This window comes from Epinephelus moara, chromosome 3 (assembly GCF_006386435.1).
Source record: "Epinephelus moara isolate mb chromosome 3, YSFRI_EMoa_1.0, whole genome shotgun sequence".
Classification (NCBI taxonomy): Eukaryota; Metazoa; Chordata; class Actinopteri; order Perciformes; family Serranidae; genus Epinephelus; species Epinephelus moara.
This window is the reverse complement of record NC_065508.1, coordinates 41,128,359-41,148,473: the sequence shown is the minus strand read 5'-3', so window position 1 is coordinate 41,148,473 and position 20,115 is coordinate 41,128,359. Positions and strand designations below refer to the sequence as shown.

At 41.1% G+C, this 20,115-nt stretch overlaps 1 protein-coding gene across 1 annotated transcript in view; it reads right to left on the bottom strand.

Annotated features, from left to right (window-relative positions):
- The window catches only part of wscd1b (WSC domain containing 1b), a 209,484-nt gene that overhangs the window by 107,851 nt on the left and 81,518 nt on the right, over nucleotides 1–20,115 (bottom strand). The window contains exons 3-4 of the mRNA XM_050036605.1: nucleotides 3,807–3,921; nucleotides 2,508–2,784 (exon numbers count right to left, since the gene is read on the bottom strand). Of these exons, the coding sequence (XP_049892562.1) occupies nucleotides 2,508–2,784; nucleotides 3,807–3,921 (392 nt within the window). The remainder of the gene's footprint in view (nucleotides 1–2,507; nucleotides 2,785–3,806; nucleotides 3,922–20,115) is intronic.

Below are 20,115 nucleotides of genomic sequence, written 5' to 3'. Positions count from 1 at the left end.
AGAGGGATCCCCCTCAGTTGCTCTTCCTGAGGTTTCTACCGTTTTTTTTTCCCCGTTAAAGGGGTTTTTTTGGGGAGTTTTTCCTTATCCGCTGTGAGGGTCCAAAGGACAGAGGGATGTTGTATGCTGGAAAGCCCTGTGAGGCAAATTGTGATTTGTGATATTGGGCTTTATAAATAAAATTGATTGATTGATTGATGTCACTGTAAAAGGTCTTGTCCAATCAAGTTTTGGGACCTGAGCCTCACTGAGGTGTGAGGTGAGATCTTCTGTGGAGATGGGTGTCACAGAGCTTTCTTTGTTTGGTGAACAAAGAGCATGCAGAGGAAAAAGCTTTTAAATCTCCAGTTATGATTCTACCAAATGAAAAATCATCTGTGGTCCTGTGAATCCCAACAATCTTAACTTGCCGTTCAATGAATGACACCAAATCTTTAAAGCAAGCTCTGCGGTTATACCTCTCCAAAACTTCATGTGCTGTTGTCACTCCATTTTTCCTCTGAATTTAAATGGCAACTTTGTAACAACCACGCAAAAACAGAGAAAAGGCCTGTAGTGATTTCACATCCTCTGACTTCACTGTAGGCTAAGCCAGGGCCTTCTCAATATAAGCTGCAGCAATCCTGTATTCATTACCAAAATGTTCATGCAGAAATTCTTTAGCCAGTTGATAACCTCTGTCAGGAACCATGTGCTGGCAGCTCCTCACCAACTCTCTGGGTTGACCCTTCGTAAACTGTTCCAGAAAATAAAGACAGTCAGCTTTGTTAGCTTTTGATTCCACTCCATGCTCAAAAGCTCTGATTAAGTTTCTGTACAAAAGAGGATCACCATTGAATACTGGAATGTCTCGAGATGGTAGTGACAATAAGCACTGTTGTTGAACAAGAGCTGCTGTTATTTCATTCTGTCGATGCATTATGGTGCAAAGATCTCCTTGCATTTGGACAGAATGTATGTGTGGTTGCTCAACTGGTGCATGCTGCTCATTTTTGGTTGGCACATGAAGTGTTTCATTTTGTGTGTGTCCATATTGTGTGGTTCCATACATCTCCGTTTTCCTCCACTGTACGTTCATGTCCTTATGAGGTATTGAAACATTGCTTCTTGCCGTTGCACTTTGTGTCCAGGGCTCATATGACTTTGCTGCAGGATTGAGTTCTTTGAAAATGGCTCTAACAGTACTAATGGAATCATTAATTATTGTCCCTTTTTTTGGTCACATTTCTGTTGGAGTGCCTAGCACACAGATCTGGGGCTAAAGAGTGAAGCTAAAAACACTGCAGTCCATGTATTTGTCAGTATAGGACAGTCACTCTTGCTCAAGGCTGAGCTGTGGCTGGTTTTGAAGCTTATGTAACCACTGTTCATACTGTGGTGTACAAGTTGTACATATATTAATAAACTATAAAATGAATTGATGTTTTGCTGCCTCTAGCAGCAGCTGTAGACTGAGAAAAAACAACTTAATTCACTGGGCAGACTTTTAAGGTGAAATGTAAACTTGTAAAGTTACTCAATGTATGAGTTGATGATGTGAATCTATCAGCACACTATTTAATTATGACAAGTTTGACCATTCCATTAGTTTTTATTGCCTCTCTTGGATGACAGACACGTTTAGTAATGAGTAAATCTTCAAGGATTTAGAAATACATATGAATTTTGACCAGATTATGTGAGTTGCATATATTCTAATCCTCATTTGGAGAAAAAAAAAGCATAGCGGAGCATCGTTCCTGAGGGCTCCGGCAACACTAAACCCCTGAGCTTGCCAAAGAACTAAATGCACAAACCCACTGTTTTTAAATATCCCATGGAGAGAGACTCTCACTGCAACCTGTTCAATTTTGTTCTGAAAATGTCAGCATGCAATCATGTTCTGTGGACAATAAATGAGGTGCAGACTTCCCTCTATGAGGAAATACAACAAGTGCTGGACGGAGCAATGAGTGGCAACAACCCCACCAACATTTAAGAGTACTGTTTGCAGTGGAAACGCTAAACAGACCTAGGATCTAGGTAACATGTCTGAAGGGTTACGTTTCGTTCCAAGTACCATACCAAAAGTTTGGTGGAGACAGGGCTTATGTATTTCTAAATGTTCTTTTCTATTGGGGTTGCCATACATAAAGAAAAACTAAATCATAACCAAACATCAAGTGCAACATTTAGAATAAAACAAGGATAAATACAATAAAACCAATCACTATAAAGTGATGCTGTAGTTTAAAAACTTTGGTAACCCCCGCTATAGTAAGTATTTCTTGCAGCAGGATGGTGTATGTTCGAATCATTGATGTGTTTATTAATACATTTTAGACAATATTGGAGTTCAAAGGAATAACATATATAAGGTTTTGATTATACAGGCAATAGATTTTGGCGAAAGACTTATCCTTTAACATGGTTATACATATGCATGTAAGGAGAGTACCATGTTTACTAACACTGCGTTCTGTCAGCTGATTTGATATTTCAGAATTGAAGTTTAAAAAATTCAGTTAATACCTCACTTTCCTGCAGCACCCAAAGAACAGCTTGTGCAGAAAATAAATAGTAAATAGTCCTGTGTCTTCCCTGAGGGAAGCTGACTCACATTTTCTGTGACCTGGCAGCTGCTCCTCCACCTTGTAAATGGAGACTCGACCCACACCTCCACAGGGAGACCCCCTCTCACCCCGACACATCAGACTACAATCCTCCTCTTGAGCCCGTGGGCTACTGATCCGGTTCCCGCAGTGGCATTCAGCTCCATACTCCAGACCTGCATACTGGTACCCACTAGCACCACACACACGCACGCACGCACGCACGCACGCACACAGACACAGATAGAAACACAGTTAATGCCTTAGGAAAAGGCTATGCATAACGTCAAACTTTTGCCATTCCACAGGACATTAGTTAACATTGTAAACGTATCATTTAACTCAAACTTCCCAGCATTAAATCTACAGTGTGGTCCATCCCCTGTGCGTTTTCCTCTGCACTCATCTGACTTTTAATGCCTTCTTCTAGCTTAATTGCAGCCACCTGTGATCTGTATTGTACATATCAAGCCTGTTATGACTCATCTTCTCTCTTCATCCTCACTCCTTGGGAAAGACAGAGACCTCATCAAAATTGACCTTTTCATATATGTACTTTGAAGCTTCTTCATAAATTGCCTTGACTTTTTACTTTTACTCATCATGGTAATTGGCTCACTCAGGTAACAAGCATGACTGCTTTCTGTGTGGTTGGGGGATTGGGGAGGGGAGCTTAGTGGGCTTCAGGTATAAGCACCAACTCCATCTGACTGTATCTATCTGTCCTCTGTTGTTTTGTTAAATTGCAGCTACACTGCTTCCTCGCTGCTAACATATTAAGAGGAATAATTTAAGCAGGTCATTCCTTAAGTTTGCTTGGAAAAATCCACTTGCCACCCCGTATTTCCTTGAAGTTTTGGATGGTCATTTCAATGCCACAAATTAAGCTCACACTGACCCAGAGAAATGTACACAGCAGCCACAGGAAAGCACTCTCTCACCTCTGATTTATTCACTGATTGCACTAACCTCATTCAGCTTTCTAACACATACACACCTCCCTCCTGCCTTCTTCTGCAATAGATCAAGCCTTCTGTCCTGGCCTGGTGTTCACTCTCCCTAACCCCCCTCATCTTTTACTGTCATCCAGCCACCTGGCTCTCCATTGGCTCCAAACACAGGAGGCATTCATGGAGGAGACTGAGATCCAAAGCATTTTCTCAAACAGCAGGCCTTCTGTGGTCCCTTCACAAGAGCCCCCCACAAATGCATTACCTTTCTGAGCAGGTGTCTTGACACAGAGAACTGGTCATTTTGCGCAGGTCATAAAGCATGGTTCCTCTGAGGGCTCGATCACTGGCATTGTGCAGAAAGCAACCCATGTAGGTTCCTGAATGTGAGAGAAAACCATTAAGACTGAAAGATTCCTTGTAAAGCCACTCAGCAAGTTCCCTCACAATAGAAAAGTGTACATTTGTAAAGCGTGTTTGTGTTACAAAGACATTCTGTGCTGAAATAAAATTGATTAGTCAGTCAACAAAATGACAAAATTGGTTTGATATTGCTGCTGGTTCTTTTCTTTATGTATCAATGTGTGTTGTTTTTTTTCCATCCTGTGTATTTTTTAGATTCGTAGGTCTTTTTATAATGTCTGTAATGTCTTGCATGTATAAATGTTATGTTGAGCCCTGTCAAACAGGAATTTCTGGTACCATTTGGTTCAGACAATAAAGTATCAATCTATCTATCTATCTATCTATCTATCAAAAAGATTAGTTGACTGCGATTTGGTCATCAGTTACATCATTTAAATCATGTGTCAAAAAAAGGATCGTTTCTGGCTTCTCAGATGTGAGGTGCTGCTCCTTATCCTTAGTTTTATAGGAGTAGTACAGTGCCTGTTCAAAGTATGCCTGTTTGAACTGATGATGTCAGTTCTTGACGTCAGTTTTTGATGTTGTCATCATCAAAGACATCCTGTGGTTTTGGCATTCCACTGCACAGAGCCACAGGGCACTGTTTGCTTGTTTGTTCAAAGTTTATTAATATCAAACATGTTGTGCATCTAAATCATATCATATTTGACACTGCATTTCCTAGGGTCCCCCTAAAGGACAGGGTCACAAGGAATGAAATGGGAACCACACCTTCTAAACTGTCAAAATAATAATAAAAAAAAAGTTCATGGCTTTAGTGCTTGGCACCTGATTTGTATGCCTTAAGGTACGACTCTCACAGCGTCTTGAAGCGTTACGATTAATGTAATTGGCTTATGCAACCATATGTCACGCTCGGAACTGTTAGTTGGTCTGATGAGGTTGAGCTGTTTTGATTTAGTTAACGCTAGCCACCACAATTTGGACTTAACTTTGTTGATGTGTTAAGGTGTCAACTTTATTTCTACAGAGTATTACGTTAGCTTGCATACTTTTTCCCAGATTAGAGATTGTAGCCTATAACATTATTGATGTTAGTGCTCTGGGACTACTCAAGTAACATCACCAAGATTACCTTTTTTACATCATACATCATAAGTTGAGCTAATCAGCCGAAGTTCCAACTAACTTAACATTAATGTTAGCCCCTGATGGTTTCATTTTTCAATGCTAAAATTATATTAGCAAGGTTAATACTGTCATGGCCACAGGGCCGCCCCTCGCTAAACGCAGAACACTCGCTGTGCGTAGGGCCTCATCTTCCATGGAGGGCCACATTTTGCGTGAGGGGACGCATTTGCGCATATGCGCAATGGATGCGCATATGCGCAATGGATGCGCATATGTGCTACCGCGAGGCGCGCATAGAATCAGCTTGAGGAAGGAGAGAAGAGACCTGTAATCTGACCGCGTCGCTGCAATGATTGACAGCACTCGACATCTGACCAATCAGAGGGGTGCACCGGCAGGCACTTGCAGAGCTGCAGCAGGTGAAGAGTTGTTGACATGTCATCCAAAAGACAACACGAGTCAGGAGCGAGCAAGAGGAAAAAAAAGGCAAAACAAGAGGAAGCTCGTGCTTCACTTGAAGGTGGATATGTTGTTGAAATGAAACTTTGTGGCACAAACACCTAAGCTGCTACTCATTAGATAGGAATCTCTGTCTCCAGTCTCTGACTAGACTGGAGAAATTTTTTTTTTTCCAGCGGCCCTGAATAACATTTATTGAATGTCTTGTTAATGCCCTATACATTCCTCTGATGAAAAGGAGTGGTAAAATGACCGGTTGGTGGTTGTATATATTGATAGGCTATAAACTTTAGCCAATATATAATATATTGGCTAAAGTTTATAGTCTATCAATTTATGTTGTCCAAATAAAATTTCGCTTAGGGCTCCAATTTGGTCAGGGGCAGCCCTGCATGGCCAGGATGTAATTAAATAATATATAGGGCAGTCAAAATAACAATTGGTATTAATCACAGACAAACATCACAGAAAAAATAACATGTTAGAAAATTAACACTCATTAATGCCGTTCGTGCCCTGAGACCCATTACGTCATTTAAGGCCACAGTGGCCTTGTCACATGATGGAAGCTGCTTGGCTCCATGAATGGAATGTATATATTTAAAAAACACTGGTATGTAACTGTTGATAGGAGCACTGTTCCATACTATCAGAGTACTGCGACAAGGCTGCCAACTCACGCACTGGCCGTGAGACACACGCATTTGATTGGCTTCACGCGCTCTCATGCCACACCCTGATTTCTCATGCTGAAGTGTCCATCTGAGCAAAAAAAAAAAAAAAAAAAAAAACTGTTTTGCGCAATACACCTCCCGACTGCTATATTGGATGTTGGCGGCGCTGTGGCCCAATTGACACCGGAATTGCACTCATTGGGGTAACGAAGAAGTGAGTGTACGGCTTGCCGGAATTCTATTAGAAGAAGAAGAAGAGGCGGCAGAGAGATGTCAATTTCCCCCACTCTTTTCAGGTATGTATGTTAAGTGTTTATGCTCTTAAACTTTAAGTAACGTTTGCATATTTGTTTTTTGTGTGTTGTGAGATAATTTAAAGGCATTTCGAGAGCTTTATAAATATTATTTTGATTATCTATATATAATACAAAACCATTCCTCCATGCTGCTTTATAATTGTATATTAATTACTGTATAAATTGTAGTATATACAAATTAGAATAATTTGTTATGTAGGCTATGTATAAAGCATCATATACAGTAGGTGCATGCATTTTGTTTCAGACAAAATTAATTATCAACCTTTACTCATCTTTCAAAGGAATATAACAGATTTTTTTTCCATTGTGTTCTTGGTTCATTCTTCATAGGTGACAGGGTTAGGTCTGTTGATGAGGCTTGCCACCATTGCAAAGCTGGTCCTGGTGTTACCTTACTCCATTGCAGATGCAGAAAGAATGTTTTCTGTGGTGGGACTAAACAAGACTAAAACCAGGAACAGCCTGGCTCTGGATGGAACCCTGTCATCAATAATGACAATAAAGATGGCTCGCCTGGAGCCCTGCTTCACGTGGGAGCCTTCCCCAGAAATCATTAAGGCCTCAAAAAAGGCCACAAGCAAGTACAACAAAGCACACAGATCTTAAGGACTTTGACAGTAGCCTCCCTATATTGGGAATTGTTTGTATAAATGGTTAAACTTTAATTTTATTTTATTTTTTATTTAAATTGGTATTAGCTGCACATAGTTTGGGGATGTTCAAAAATGTCTCAATAACATAGCTTTTGGGGGGTTTAATTTTTATTTAAATGTTTCTTGCAACATGTTGCATATCTGTTTACTATTTGATGACATTATTTTTTATACAGAATCCCAAAGTAAACATGTACAAAATGAGCCATGCTGTGTCCTGTGTCTTACTTTTGGGTCAGTTGGTTCTATTTGTACACTCTGAGTTAGGCTAATACATTGAGAACTACTGATGTATGGTAAATGGTATATTTAAAAAAATGTTTTTGCTGTATGGTAATGATGCTGAATGGGCCAAAATTGCAGTGTATGCGGCAAAATTTCGGTTGGCCCCACCAAATCTCACTCTAAGGTTTTTTGAAAAGTTGGCAGCCCTGCTGTGAGCCTGAAATGTCACCTCACCACTAAGCATTTAGCAGCAAACCAGAGTGAGCACAGTCTCTGATGCTAGTGCTAGCAGCCAGCCTCATCAGGCCACATTCAACCAGGCATTCAGACACAAACTGAGTAAATCTACCTGTGACAAACTAACTAGCCCACTTTCAAAACGGACTGCAGACCAGTTTCAGTGGTAGAGCAAGGAGACAATTGTGTCCAAAATCCAGCAGCTTTACTACGACACATCTATCAAAATTTGCTTGAGTTTGAATCTTTACTTTCACAGCAAAACTTCATGTATGCGTTTAATTTACACAAATTAATCACAGCATGTAATTAATTATATATCTCTTGACAGCCCTAATAATATACTTATATTATATACATTTAGTTAACACACACACACACACACACACTCAAAGAAGAGGTTCTTTCCTTACATGACAAAATTGTGTGAATAAGTTGAAGAATAAGTTTTAATTAAAGCTGCAAGCAGCTGTGATCGGGCCCTCGCTCTCCTGTGCCACTGGCCGGGGCCAGCAGCACACATCACTGAAGCGGTTATGTGAAAACCCAGAGTAAATTAACCCCGACGTGGTGTGACGTTTCATCTTCCTACTCCAAAAAAACCCCTATGGGGAGGGGTTTTTGAAAATTTCAAGGGGGCGCTATAGAGGCATTTTGTCCCCCCCCATGGGCGACGCCTCTTTCAGACGTAAGAGCTCGCCATTCTTGACCTGTGTATCAATTTTCATGAGGATATGAGCTCGCTGAAGCCATCAAGAAGCCAAACATATTTGCTGGCGAGGGCGGATTCATAGCGGCCACACCCCTTGACATAGAGAAAAGCTTTTAATAACTTTTGATCAGCATGGTCTCAGCGGCTGAGGCTGTCGAGCAACCAGGGGCTGCAGGGAGACCCAGAGCAGGCATGGATTGGTGGTGTAAATGTGGGGCTTACTGGCCACTTTATTAGGTACACCTGTGCAATCTAATACAATCCAATACAACAGCTCTGCCACACATTCTACGTTTACAAAGCTTACATTTTCAGCTTTTGTCAGAAAGGTGATTATTCTACTTTATTATTGAGGTCGTAGTGGGTGGTGTTGGTGTACTGGACTGCAATATATTTAAAAGTGTTACTAATATTTTGTCCCCCTCAATTAGACAAAATTAGGAGGCCACCCCAGTACACCACCACCACCATTCACTATGACCTCAATAATAAACAAAGTAGAATCACCACTTTCTAGACGATGTCAACAATAACCGAAAATTTATAAGCTTCAGGGAAAAAATCATGGTATAGTCATTCTACTGGATTGCATTAGATTACACAGGTGTACACAAAGTGGCCAGTGACTGCATGTTACATACATACCGTATTTCCTCAAAAAGTAGCCAGGGCTACTATTAACAAAAAATTAGTTTGGGACCAGGCTACAAATAGGGGCAGGCTACTATTTGAAGGAGGCTTTTAATAAAAGAAAAAAAATTTGAAAATACAAATACTGTATTTTTTTTTTATTTAAACAGCAGAAATATTTATGTAAACTTTTCTTTACAGTAAAAATGTATATTTTCTATATAGTATTACAAATAAAGTACTGTATTATTTACAGTAACAAACTTTACTTTAACAGTAAAAATAGTTTTTGGTGTTTTTGTAAATCACCACTATTTACTATTTACTACAGTACAGTGTACTAGTTGTCCTGCCTGGAAACAGGGAATCATCTCATCCTCTGTCCCATCTACAGCCACCATGATGCCACACACCTTACAAGACAACATGCCCCCCCCCCCCCCCCCCCGGCAGATGTGCCTTTTGTGATTTATAAAATGATAGATCACTTTTCTATAATACATCACTGATATTTCAAAGGAATAAATTACTGATTGACGTATTCATACTTCAAAATCAGCATCAATAAGTGATTAACATAGGGGGGATCAAAATAAAATAAAAAAAATGGAATTAAAATCAACCAGCCACCCTCCTCCCCTGACAAGTAAAGAACAGTCCCTCCATAAGTAAAGAACAGTCCCTAAAGTGTGGTGAGGTTTGTGGACCGTTACCTGCCACAAAGACAGAAATGTGAACGGCTTGTTTCTCCTCTGACACGCCACATACCTGTGTGCCGCAACAGCTCGGTTGTCCAGGTACTACAGGGCAGTCATGACACCAACGAAAGAGGAAATTACTGGACCTGGAGTTGGACTTCACTGTCGCCGGTAAGCCGTTATCTTGCGCCGCAGAGCACTATGAGCCTTCGCCATATTCCTGTCTGTGACCCCCGTTCAACCGTCCCTGATCAGTGCAGGGCAAACCCACTACACTCACATTGAATGATCGCTTTATGAGGTCCACGTCCACCAATGCCCAGGCTGCTTGGACCCAGCGCACGATGGTGCGTTTCTCAGTTGCTCTCATGTTCCCTCCTTTTGTGAAGGTCTTGTTGCCCTCCTCATATGCCTCGCGGCGTATTCCGCTGACATTTGTTCGGAATATTTCAAAACTTCTAACTTTAAATTAACACTGAAGTTGCGTCTTGTCGCCATCTTATCTGTTTACAATCAGCTGAGACTGCGCTGCTGCGCATGTGCCTGGATGAGGGTTTATGTGTGTGTGGATGTGCATCTCTGTGTATGTGTTTGTAATCCGGGTCTAGCGCTCTATAAATGCCAAAATGTCAAATAACCACCTCCGGTTTATAAAAGAGGCCGGCGTCTATTTAGTAAAAAATTTTTTTAGACCCGGTTACTAAAAGAGGCTGGCTGCTAATAGGGTCTTGGTTTTAAATTGAGGAAATACGGTATGTTGATGATGGGATGGGACGAGAGTACGCCTCAAAATAATCACCGGAACACGGGGAGAACATGCTAACTCCATACTCATAAATCACCACAACTCCTGAGGGAACAACAACATTAAATGTTCCCTAGCAGTCTGTTTATTCCCAACAATGAGAAGTAATGCCAGTCACTTCACTATATGCTCTGGGCAAGCACTTATCCATAACATAACCACAACAACATTTGCATTTTAGCCTTATTTACCATTGCTTGGGATGTAGGCTAATGTTACTCAACATGAAGGTAACGTTACAGCAGAGATTGCTGAGCAAAATACACAACGATCACTTACCAGGTCTGCTCGTTTTGTGATGCCGACAGATGGTATGATAGTATCTTTCAAGAAAAGCGTTTGAACCATTCCTGAGCTTCTGCGCTCCATCCTTTCAGTGTAGTCCTCCGGTAAAAAATAGTTGGCGTAAACAAACATTTTCCAGACCGTTTCCACAGTCGTGTTGGGGTCGATGTCCAGCACAAATAGCCATTGTTTCATCCTGTCCATATTTTTGGTTGGTACTACGTGAAACGTCACTCTGCTCCATGTCTTGGGCTTGTTACCGCAACCTTTTACAATACATGTGTAAACCATGATTTACAACAGCACTCTGTAAACTTTTCTCAAACTTTCTGGTGCATCCAGCTGACGATACCGCAAATGCAAGGCTGCAAGCAATAACTACGGCACTTGAGTGGTTTACTCAAGAAAGTAGTTCAGAGTATTTGCTTCATGTGTCGTAATGTTACTTAATTATACTTTATTATTTCATAGCGTGGGGAATGCACAAGCCATGTGTTTTCCACTAGAGCATGTTGGAGTCATTTGATGGTGTATTTGATTAGTTTTGAGGTAGAGGGGGGGGGGCTGTATCGTTCACCTCCATTTCAGCTGGCAGCTCTGTCCCACCGATCTAAAAACAGCAGGCACTGACAATTAAAGGTATCAGATGCAAGAGCTCGCCATTCTTGACCTGTGTATCAATTTTCATGAGGATGTGAGGTCGATGAAGCCATCAAAAAGCCAAACTTATTTGATGGCAAGGGAGGCGCCATAGCGGCCACGCCCCTTGACATAGAGAAAAGCTTTTAATAACTTTTGATCAGCATGGTCTCAGGATAATCTGTGCCAAATCTGAAGTTGATTGGACAAAATCTGTAGGAGAAGTTCGTTAAAATACAAAGTTGTCGAAATCACAAAATCGCCACCAAAATGAAATGTTTAAATCAAAATGGCCGACTTCCTGTTTGGAGTAGACCATTGGTGGCAGAGACTTTTTTGTGCGTCTGGGTGACATACACATATGTACACATTTTCATCTTCCTACTCCAAAAATACCCCTATGGGGAGGGGTTTTTGAAAATTTGAAGGGGGCACTATAGAGGCACTTTGTCCCCCCCATGGGCGGCACCCCTATCAGATGCAAGAGCTCGCCATTCTTGACCCATGTAAATTGATACATGGGTCAAGAATGGCGAGCTCATGACGTAGCTTCACAGCTTTCATAAGGTAGCTTCACCAACTTGTTCTGCATGCATTAGAAGTGGAATGAAGTTGATGCGGTCAAGTTTGTGGCATCAGTACATGTTAAAGTAAAAACTGGTCACTTCCTGTTACCACCAGGGGGGCGCTATGAGTAAGGTGGGATAATAACATATCCGGGCATTCTGGGCGGAGCCATCATCATTTCCAGCAAGTTTAAAGCTGCTGAGATCAAGTATGTGGGTGTGTGGTCCGTTCGAAATTCGATGGCGAGAAAACGAAAAGTCACCAAAGTTTGTCACGCCCTAGCGGCCACACCCCTTGACATAGAGAAAAGCTTTTAATAACTTTTAATCAGCATGTTCTCAGGATGTTCTCAGGGTGATCTGTACCAAATCTGAAGTTGATTGGACAAAATCTGTAGGAGGAGTTGGTCAAAATATAAGGTGTTGAAATCACAAAATCGCAACCAATTTTGGTTGCGATTTTGTGATTTCAACACCTTATAGTTTAAATCAAAATGGCTGACTTCCTGTTTGGAGTAGACCATTGGTGGCAGAGACATTTTTGTGCGTCTGGGCAACTTACACATATGTACACATTTTCATCTTCCTACTCCAAAAAAACCCCTATGGGGAGGGGTTTTTGAAAATTTCAAGGGGGTGCTATAGAGGCATTTTGTCCCCCCCATTGGTGACGCCCCTATCAGATGCAAGAGCACCCCATTCTTGACCTGTGTATCAATTTTCATGAGGATTTGAGATCACTGAAGCCATCAAAAAGCCAAACGTATTTAGTGGCAAGGGATCAATAGTCGCCACGCCGCCACATGGACACCATTAGATGTAGCTTCACAGTGTTCATAAGGTAGCTTCACCAACTTGTTCTGCATGCATTAGAAGTGGAATGAAATTGAAGGGGTCAAGTTTGTGGCATTAGTACATGTTAAAGTAAAAACTGGTCACTTCCTGTTACCACTGGGGGGTGCTATGAGTAAGGTGGGATATTAACATACCGGGGTGTTTTGGACGGAGCCATCATCATGTCCAGCAAGTTTGAAGCTGCTGAGATCAAGTATGTGGGCGGGAGACCCGTTCGAAATTCGATGGAAAGAAAACGAAAATCGCCAAAATTTGTCACGCCCTAGCGGCCACACCCCTTGACATAGAGAAAAGCTTTTAATAACTTTTGATCAGCATGTTCTCAGGATGATCTGTACCAAATTTGAAGTAGATCGGACGAAATCCCCAGGAGGAGTTCTTTCAAACATGTCAAAAATTCAAATCAAAATGGCTGACTTCCTGTGGGGTTTACGGCATTGGTCCAAGAAGATTTTTTGTGTGTCTTGGCAGGTTCTATGAGCCCACCAATTTTCATGCGTATAGGTGAAACTCACAGGCGGGGCTCGAGGCACAAAATTTTCTAGGGGGCACTATGTCGCCATTTGGCCCCGTCCACATACAACACTGCCAAAATATAAAATTTTCGCCAGACCAAACGCGTGTGCCAAATTTTGTGCGTTTTTGAATTTGGAAAAGGGGCCAAATTGGGGATTATATTCTCGTAAGAATAATAATAATAAATAATAATAATAATAATAATAATTAAAGCTGCAAGCAGCTGTGATCGGGCCCTCGCTCCCCCATGCAACCGCGGGGGCCTGAGGCACGTAGGGGCTGTGGCGCAAAGCAAGAAGGGAGAAAAAACCTGGCAGGAGCGAAAAAATGCAATGTTTCGTTCATCCACCAGGTGGCGCTACGAGCGTAACCAGATGTGGCCAGGTGCTTTCAGGGGTGGACCCTCATCACACATGTGAAATTTCAAGCAAATCGGACAATGCATGAAGGATTTATACCAAGTTGATGTTCCGTGGCGAAGGATGAAAAGTCCCTAGGACTAGTTCATGAAAATACTACATGTGGAAATCATGCCAAAATGACAAGTCAAAATCAAAATGGGCAACTTCCTGTTTGGAGGAGACCATTGGTGCCAGAGACTTTTATGTGCGTCTGGACAACATACACGTGTGTGTATGTACCAATTTTCATGTTCCAACTCCAAAAAAACCCTTATGGGGAGGGGTTTTTGAAAATTTCAAGTGGGCGCTATAGAGGCATTTTGTCCCCCCCATGGGCGACGCCCCTATCAGATGCAAGAGCTCGCCATTCTTGACCTGTGTATCAATTGTCATTAGGCTACGAGGTCGCTGAAGCCATCAAAAAGCCAAACACATTTGATGGTGAGGGCGGCGCCATAGCGGCCACACCCCTTGACATAGAGAAAAGCTTTTAATAAGTTTTGATCAGCATGGTCTCAGGGTGATCTGTACCAAATCTGAAGTTGATTGGACAAAATCTGTAGGAGGAGTTGGTCAAAATATAAGGTGTTGAAATCACAAAATCGCAACCAAAATGAAAAGTTTAAATCAAAATGGCTGACTTCCTGTTTGGAGTAGACCATTGGTGGCAGAGACATTTTTGTGCGTCTGGGCAACTTACACATATGTACACATTTTCATCTTCCTACTCCAAAAAAACCCCTATGGGGAGGGGTTTTTGAAAATTTCAAGGGGGTGCTATAGAGGCATTTTGTCCCCCCCATTGGTGACGCCCCTATCAGATGCAAGAGCACCCCATTCTTGACCTGTGTATCAATTTTCATGAGGATTTGAGATCACTGAAGCCATCAAAAAGCCAAACGTATTTAGTGGCAAGGGATCAATAGTCGCCACGCCGCCACATGGACACCATTAGATGTAGCTTCACAGTGTTCATAAGGTAGCTTCACCAACTTGTTCTGCATACATTAGAAGTGGAATGAAATTGAAGGGGTCAAGTTTGTGGCATTAGTACATGTTAAAGTAAAAACTGGTCACTTCCTGTTACTACCGGGGGGTGCTATGAGTAAGGTGGGATATTAACATACCGGGGTGTTTTGGACGGAGCCATCATCATGTCCAGCAAGTTTGAAGCTGCTGAGATCAAGTATGTGGGCGGGAGACCCGTTCGAAATTCGATGGAAAGAAAACGAAAATCGCCAAAATTTGTCACGCCCTAGCGGCCACACCCCTTGACATAGAGAAAAGCTTTTAATAACTTTTGATCAGCATGTTCTCAGGATGATCTGTACCAAATTTGAAGTAGATCGGACGAAATCCCTAGGAGGAGTTCTTTCAAACATGTCAAAAATTCAAATCAAAATGGCTGACTTCCTGTGGGGTTTACGGCATTGGTCCAAGAAGATTTTTTGTGTGTCTTGGCAGGTTCTATGAGCCCACCAATTTTCATGCGTATAGGTGAAACTCACAGGCGGGGCTCGAGGCACAAAATTTTCTAGGGGGCGCTATGTCGCCATTTGGCCCCGTCCACATACAACACTGCCAAAATATAAAATTTTTCGCCAGACCAAACGCGTGTGCCAAATTTGGTGCGTTTTTGAATTTGGGAAAGGGGCCAAATTGGGGATTATATTCTCGTAAGAATAAAAATAATAATAAATAATAATAATAATTAAAGCTTCAAGCAGCTGTGATCGGGCCCCCTTGACATAGAGAAAAGCTTTTAATAACTTTTGATCAGCATGTTCTCAGGATGACCTGTAGTCAATCTGACGTCGATCGGATGAAATCCCTAGGAGTAGTTCGCTCAAATTTAAATTGTGAAAATCGCCGTATGAAAAAATTCAAAACAAAATGGCCCACTTCCTGTTGGGATTTTACCATGACGTCAAGAGACTTTTTTGTGCGTCTCGGTATGATACATGTACGTACCAAATTTCGTTTGCCTACGACAAACTAACCCCAAGGGGAGGGTGTGTAACACATTGTGATGTAAGTATATGAATATATAATATAAATTTTAACTGGATAACAATACAGTATGTAATTAACAGTCATGATCATAAATGTAGCAACAGAGTTATCAGTATTAAAGGTTGTAGCAGTATGTGACAGATGGAAAACGGTGGTATATACTGTAGGTGGTGTTTAATTTTTTCAATAAAATAATGTACAAGTCCCTATAGACAGAAAATATCACCAGCCAGAGAACGCGTTTCGCGTGTATAAATAAACCAACGAAGACAGCGGAAGGAAGGAAGAAGGAGGAGGAAACAGCAGAGAGTGTTAGTAGTTCATCGATGGATAGTAGTTTTTTTAGTTATGAAGTTTGTGAATGTACCACACTTACCACGCAACAGGAGAGAATGAACCAGAACCGTCATCTGCGAGGAAAAGAAGACGCAACTTCACTCCTTGTGATGCACTCTCTGCGGCGCTTTTCCTCCTGATGATATATCTCCCCAACGATGGTAGCACCGAATCCCATTCTGTGCAGCAAAATGGGAGCGGTGGATTCAGCCTCTCTTCTCGCCCGCTCAGCATCCAACACATGGATTTCCTCATCTGTATGCTCCGGCTCAAACAGGTATGGCTCTGGGTCTGTGTCCGCTACAAGAAACTCTTCAAAATCGCGTTCAAAGTCGTCCATTGCAGCTACTATAGTCCGGAGATATTGCTAGGCTAAATAAACAGCTGAGCTCTGTTTACAGGCTACGCTGTCAGTCAGTGTGCGGGCTGGAGGTTGGTGGAGCAGAGAGGGGAGGGGGTACCCGCTAGGTACTGTAAACGAGTAAGTATGTATTGAGTGTGTGTGTTACGCCAGAAGAGTCAGAGTTTGGGCCAGAGTCTTTTACCACCTGGAGTGTTACCGGAGTTTTTGGAGTGCTCAAATAAACTGGCCTTTTTCCCGAACGCTACTCTGGTCTCCTGCTCGTGAGGGATTCATTACAATATTGTAACATGGTTTAGATTTCTAAATAAATATTCACCTCGTGGCTAGATGGACCTACTCCTGAAAAACTCGTGTCTGCGCAAGGCTTTTTGTCCCTAAGAGGCCACCGTCATTTACCCGACGGGAGGGGTGAGCAAGTGAGCACTGCAATCTAGAATTTGACCACTGATGTCACTGTTTTTAACCCATTTTACACAGTGGCCCTTTAATGGCCAGTTTGTTTACATGGCTCCACTGTTTTTTATAGAAAAAATAAACAGAAAACTGAAATAATTTCCACAAAATTAATTCAAGGAGAATTTGATTGTTCATATTATTAGGTTCTGAGCTTGGTCAATGATTGACAGGAACATTGATTTTGATGCATTGTCATTTATTTATTCTTTTTTGCAGTGTCAGATTTAAAAAAAAAAAAAAAAAAAACTCACATTGAGGTCCTGAGGACAAGGCTTTATAAAACTGCTGTAAAAAATATTATATAAATACTGTTCTACATTAAACAAGTTAATCTTTTAAAACTATTCAGCCTGAAAAATACATATCAATCATTAATTTTATTTTTCGGAATTTAACCCTTTAAATGCCAGTATGTGTACATTGTAGCCCACAAAATGCTTTGCACTGCTTTCTCACTTTAGAGGTAGTGATGGTTGAATGAAGCTTCATGAATCATTTTTCTATTTTCTCAGCCCAATAAATGGCGCTTTTTGTTCAACAAAGGGTTTTAATCACAGTGAATTCCCATTCTGTGAGCCCCTCTCATTAAACCAAGAGCACCATCTAGTGGGCTCAGAAAATAAAGAAAAAGCCTCATGAGGCTTCTTTCAGCCAACATTATATAGAGGCTGAGGCTTGGTTCATATTTGGACCTGTATACACAGGCTGAAGTAAGCAGCCCCATGTAAGCCTGCAGTTCAATAATTTGCCAGTGTGTTATGACCATGCTGGTATTTCGAGGCCCCTACATGCTGCAGGATTTACTCAGCTCAGCGCAAAGGTGAATGTGCGACGTTCTGCTGCGCTGCAGGTGCAGAGGTTTATTTGAGGGACTTGTACACACTGTATTGTTGCCCTAATTAGTGTCTTGACGTTCAGATGCTGTAATATCTTGTGAGGTTCAAAATGATTTCTCCTGTACTGCTGCTCATACTTAAAACTATGGTTGCAGTGAGCACTACAACAATTTTGTTTTGATTCTTGCTAGTCGTCCTTTTGCATGATTAAAGTAGTTTATAATCTTGAGTGTGGCCGTCTAAAAGAAGACACACACACACACACACACACGCACACACGCAAGCATACACATCTTCTTTTTTAGTCACTCACAATTATCCAACATCAATAGCAACACACACTTATGGTTATGTAGTCAGGGCACTGCAGAACACAGTGAAAAGATGAAATTTTGCTTTAAAATGTGAAACAATGACGCCTGGGAAAATATAAAAATTACAAGTTAAAGGCCAGTAGTCCAAAATGAAACCGTAGGAATGCATTAGTTTATGTAAGGAGTAATGTGGGGTCAAAAATGCATTGTTAAGGGTTTTCAATGGGACGGTTTCTGTCTCTAGGCACTAATACGTAAGTTTGTTTGTAGCTCATCCAATTTAGGCTAATGTAGGAATTCAGACAACAATTCTAAAAGTTTAAAAAAAAAAAAGAATATTCTTTGGCACATTTGAGCTATATTCCTTTACCACAGCCAAAATGTCTTGAAAATAAAAAACAGAGTGGCACAAATTGTCACTAGGATCTCCTTAGGGTTAAAATGAAGATTCTATTGCTTTAATGGCAGGAAGCAGGCTGATGCATCAGTTGTATTGGTCATAGTTACACAGTAATGCATGAGTGAGTTGCATATCCTTGTTTCTGTGGTGGAATGACATATCTCACATGTTTAGATACTTCCTGTTTGTGGCAGAGGGAGTTACAGATTGCACTAAGTATACATAATGTTGTATGCATCCAAAAGACAGCATTTAATTTTTCTGTCAATTAAATCAAAAGAAAGGTGTTTGATGAGGCTACTGTGTTGATGAATGTAACATTTCCTCAAAGATGTATATTCTTTCCTGATGATTGTAACACTGTTATTGACTTGTACTTGAAATGAGGTGATTTACTGCAACCCTCCAGGTCAATCACTTGGGTTCAGAGACATATAATTGATAAAATAAATGGAAATACTTTTAAGGTCATTTTTAAAGTAATTTAAAAACTCTTGACCTGTTGAAAGCTTGAGTGTACAACAAATGAATGCAATCATTGTCAAACTCAATTTGAAAAATGTAAAGGGTTCTTATGAAGTGGTGTGAGCTTATATTTTGAAAGTTGTAGACATTAGCCATGTGACCTAATTAAACTTTGACATGTGTGACAATCAAACAACACATCCATATTCATTTGAAATCATGTGACCTAGTGGAAGCGTGCTTGATGTCTACCGGCTGCTGTGAGGATATAAGTAACAGCAGACAGACACAAATATATACTAGAAACTGAGCAGGACTACATGTATTTAATCATGAGTGCTGCAGCTACAGATTTGATTCAGATTCTAAATGAGGGAAAAGAGTTTGACCTGGAGATTTTGTATTTACATGTTTTTGCTATCAGGCATTTATTTAGGAAAATGTAGGAATGAGACACATGAGCTGGTCAGTTTGGTCAATGTTATCCTGTCAACACACAGGCTTGTGTCTGTCAGAGTGAAGCCATTGTTAAGCTAATTACATGCAGTTGAGTGGGACAAGCAGATGAGGGAGGGACATTTACAATGTCTAGCTCACAGCTGACACATTTGCTCATGTAACTTTCAGAGGCACTAGCTCATTTCCTGTTAGATTTAGGTCAGTGGTGTCAATGAATGATTTGTAGGTCTCGAGTTGACAGAGAAGCCAANTTTGCTCATGTAACTTTCAGAGGCACTAGCTCATTTCCTGTTAGATTTAGGTCAGTGGTGTCAATGAATGATTTGTAGGTCTCGAGTTGACAGAGAAGCCAATTTAGGTTTGATGTTTCTACACCCTTCTTACTGGGCGCAACAGCCATTTTAGTGCAAAAATTGTCAAGAGGTTTTGTAGACTCACAAGTCAGTCTTTAGACGCTTTGCTTAACTAAAGACTGATGACTTTCTCCCTGATTTTGTGTTTAGATGGGCGGATACAAGTTCAGAGTTTAAAAAAACTCTCTACGTTGCAGAACCAATAGTAAATCTGCAGGGCGGTCCTTCGGTGGCTCGCTGAACTCTTGTGCTTGTAAACATAGTCGGACTAGAAACACGTGTAGCGGTACAAAATGGCTCAGCTGCACTCGCAGAAAATGCCGTCAAAGTTAATGGATGTTTGTCGCGTTTGCGGTGACACATTCTCGCCAATTTAAAGAAACAAACATAATCTTTTACAAGGCCA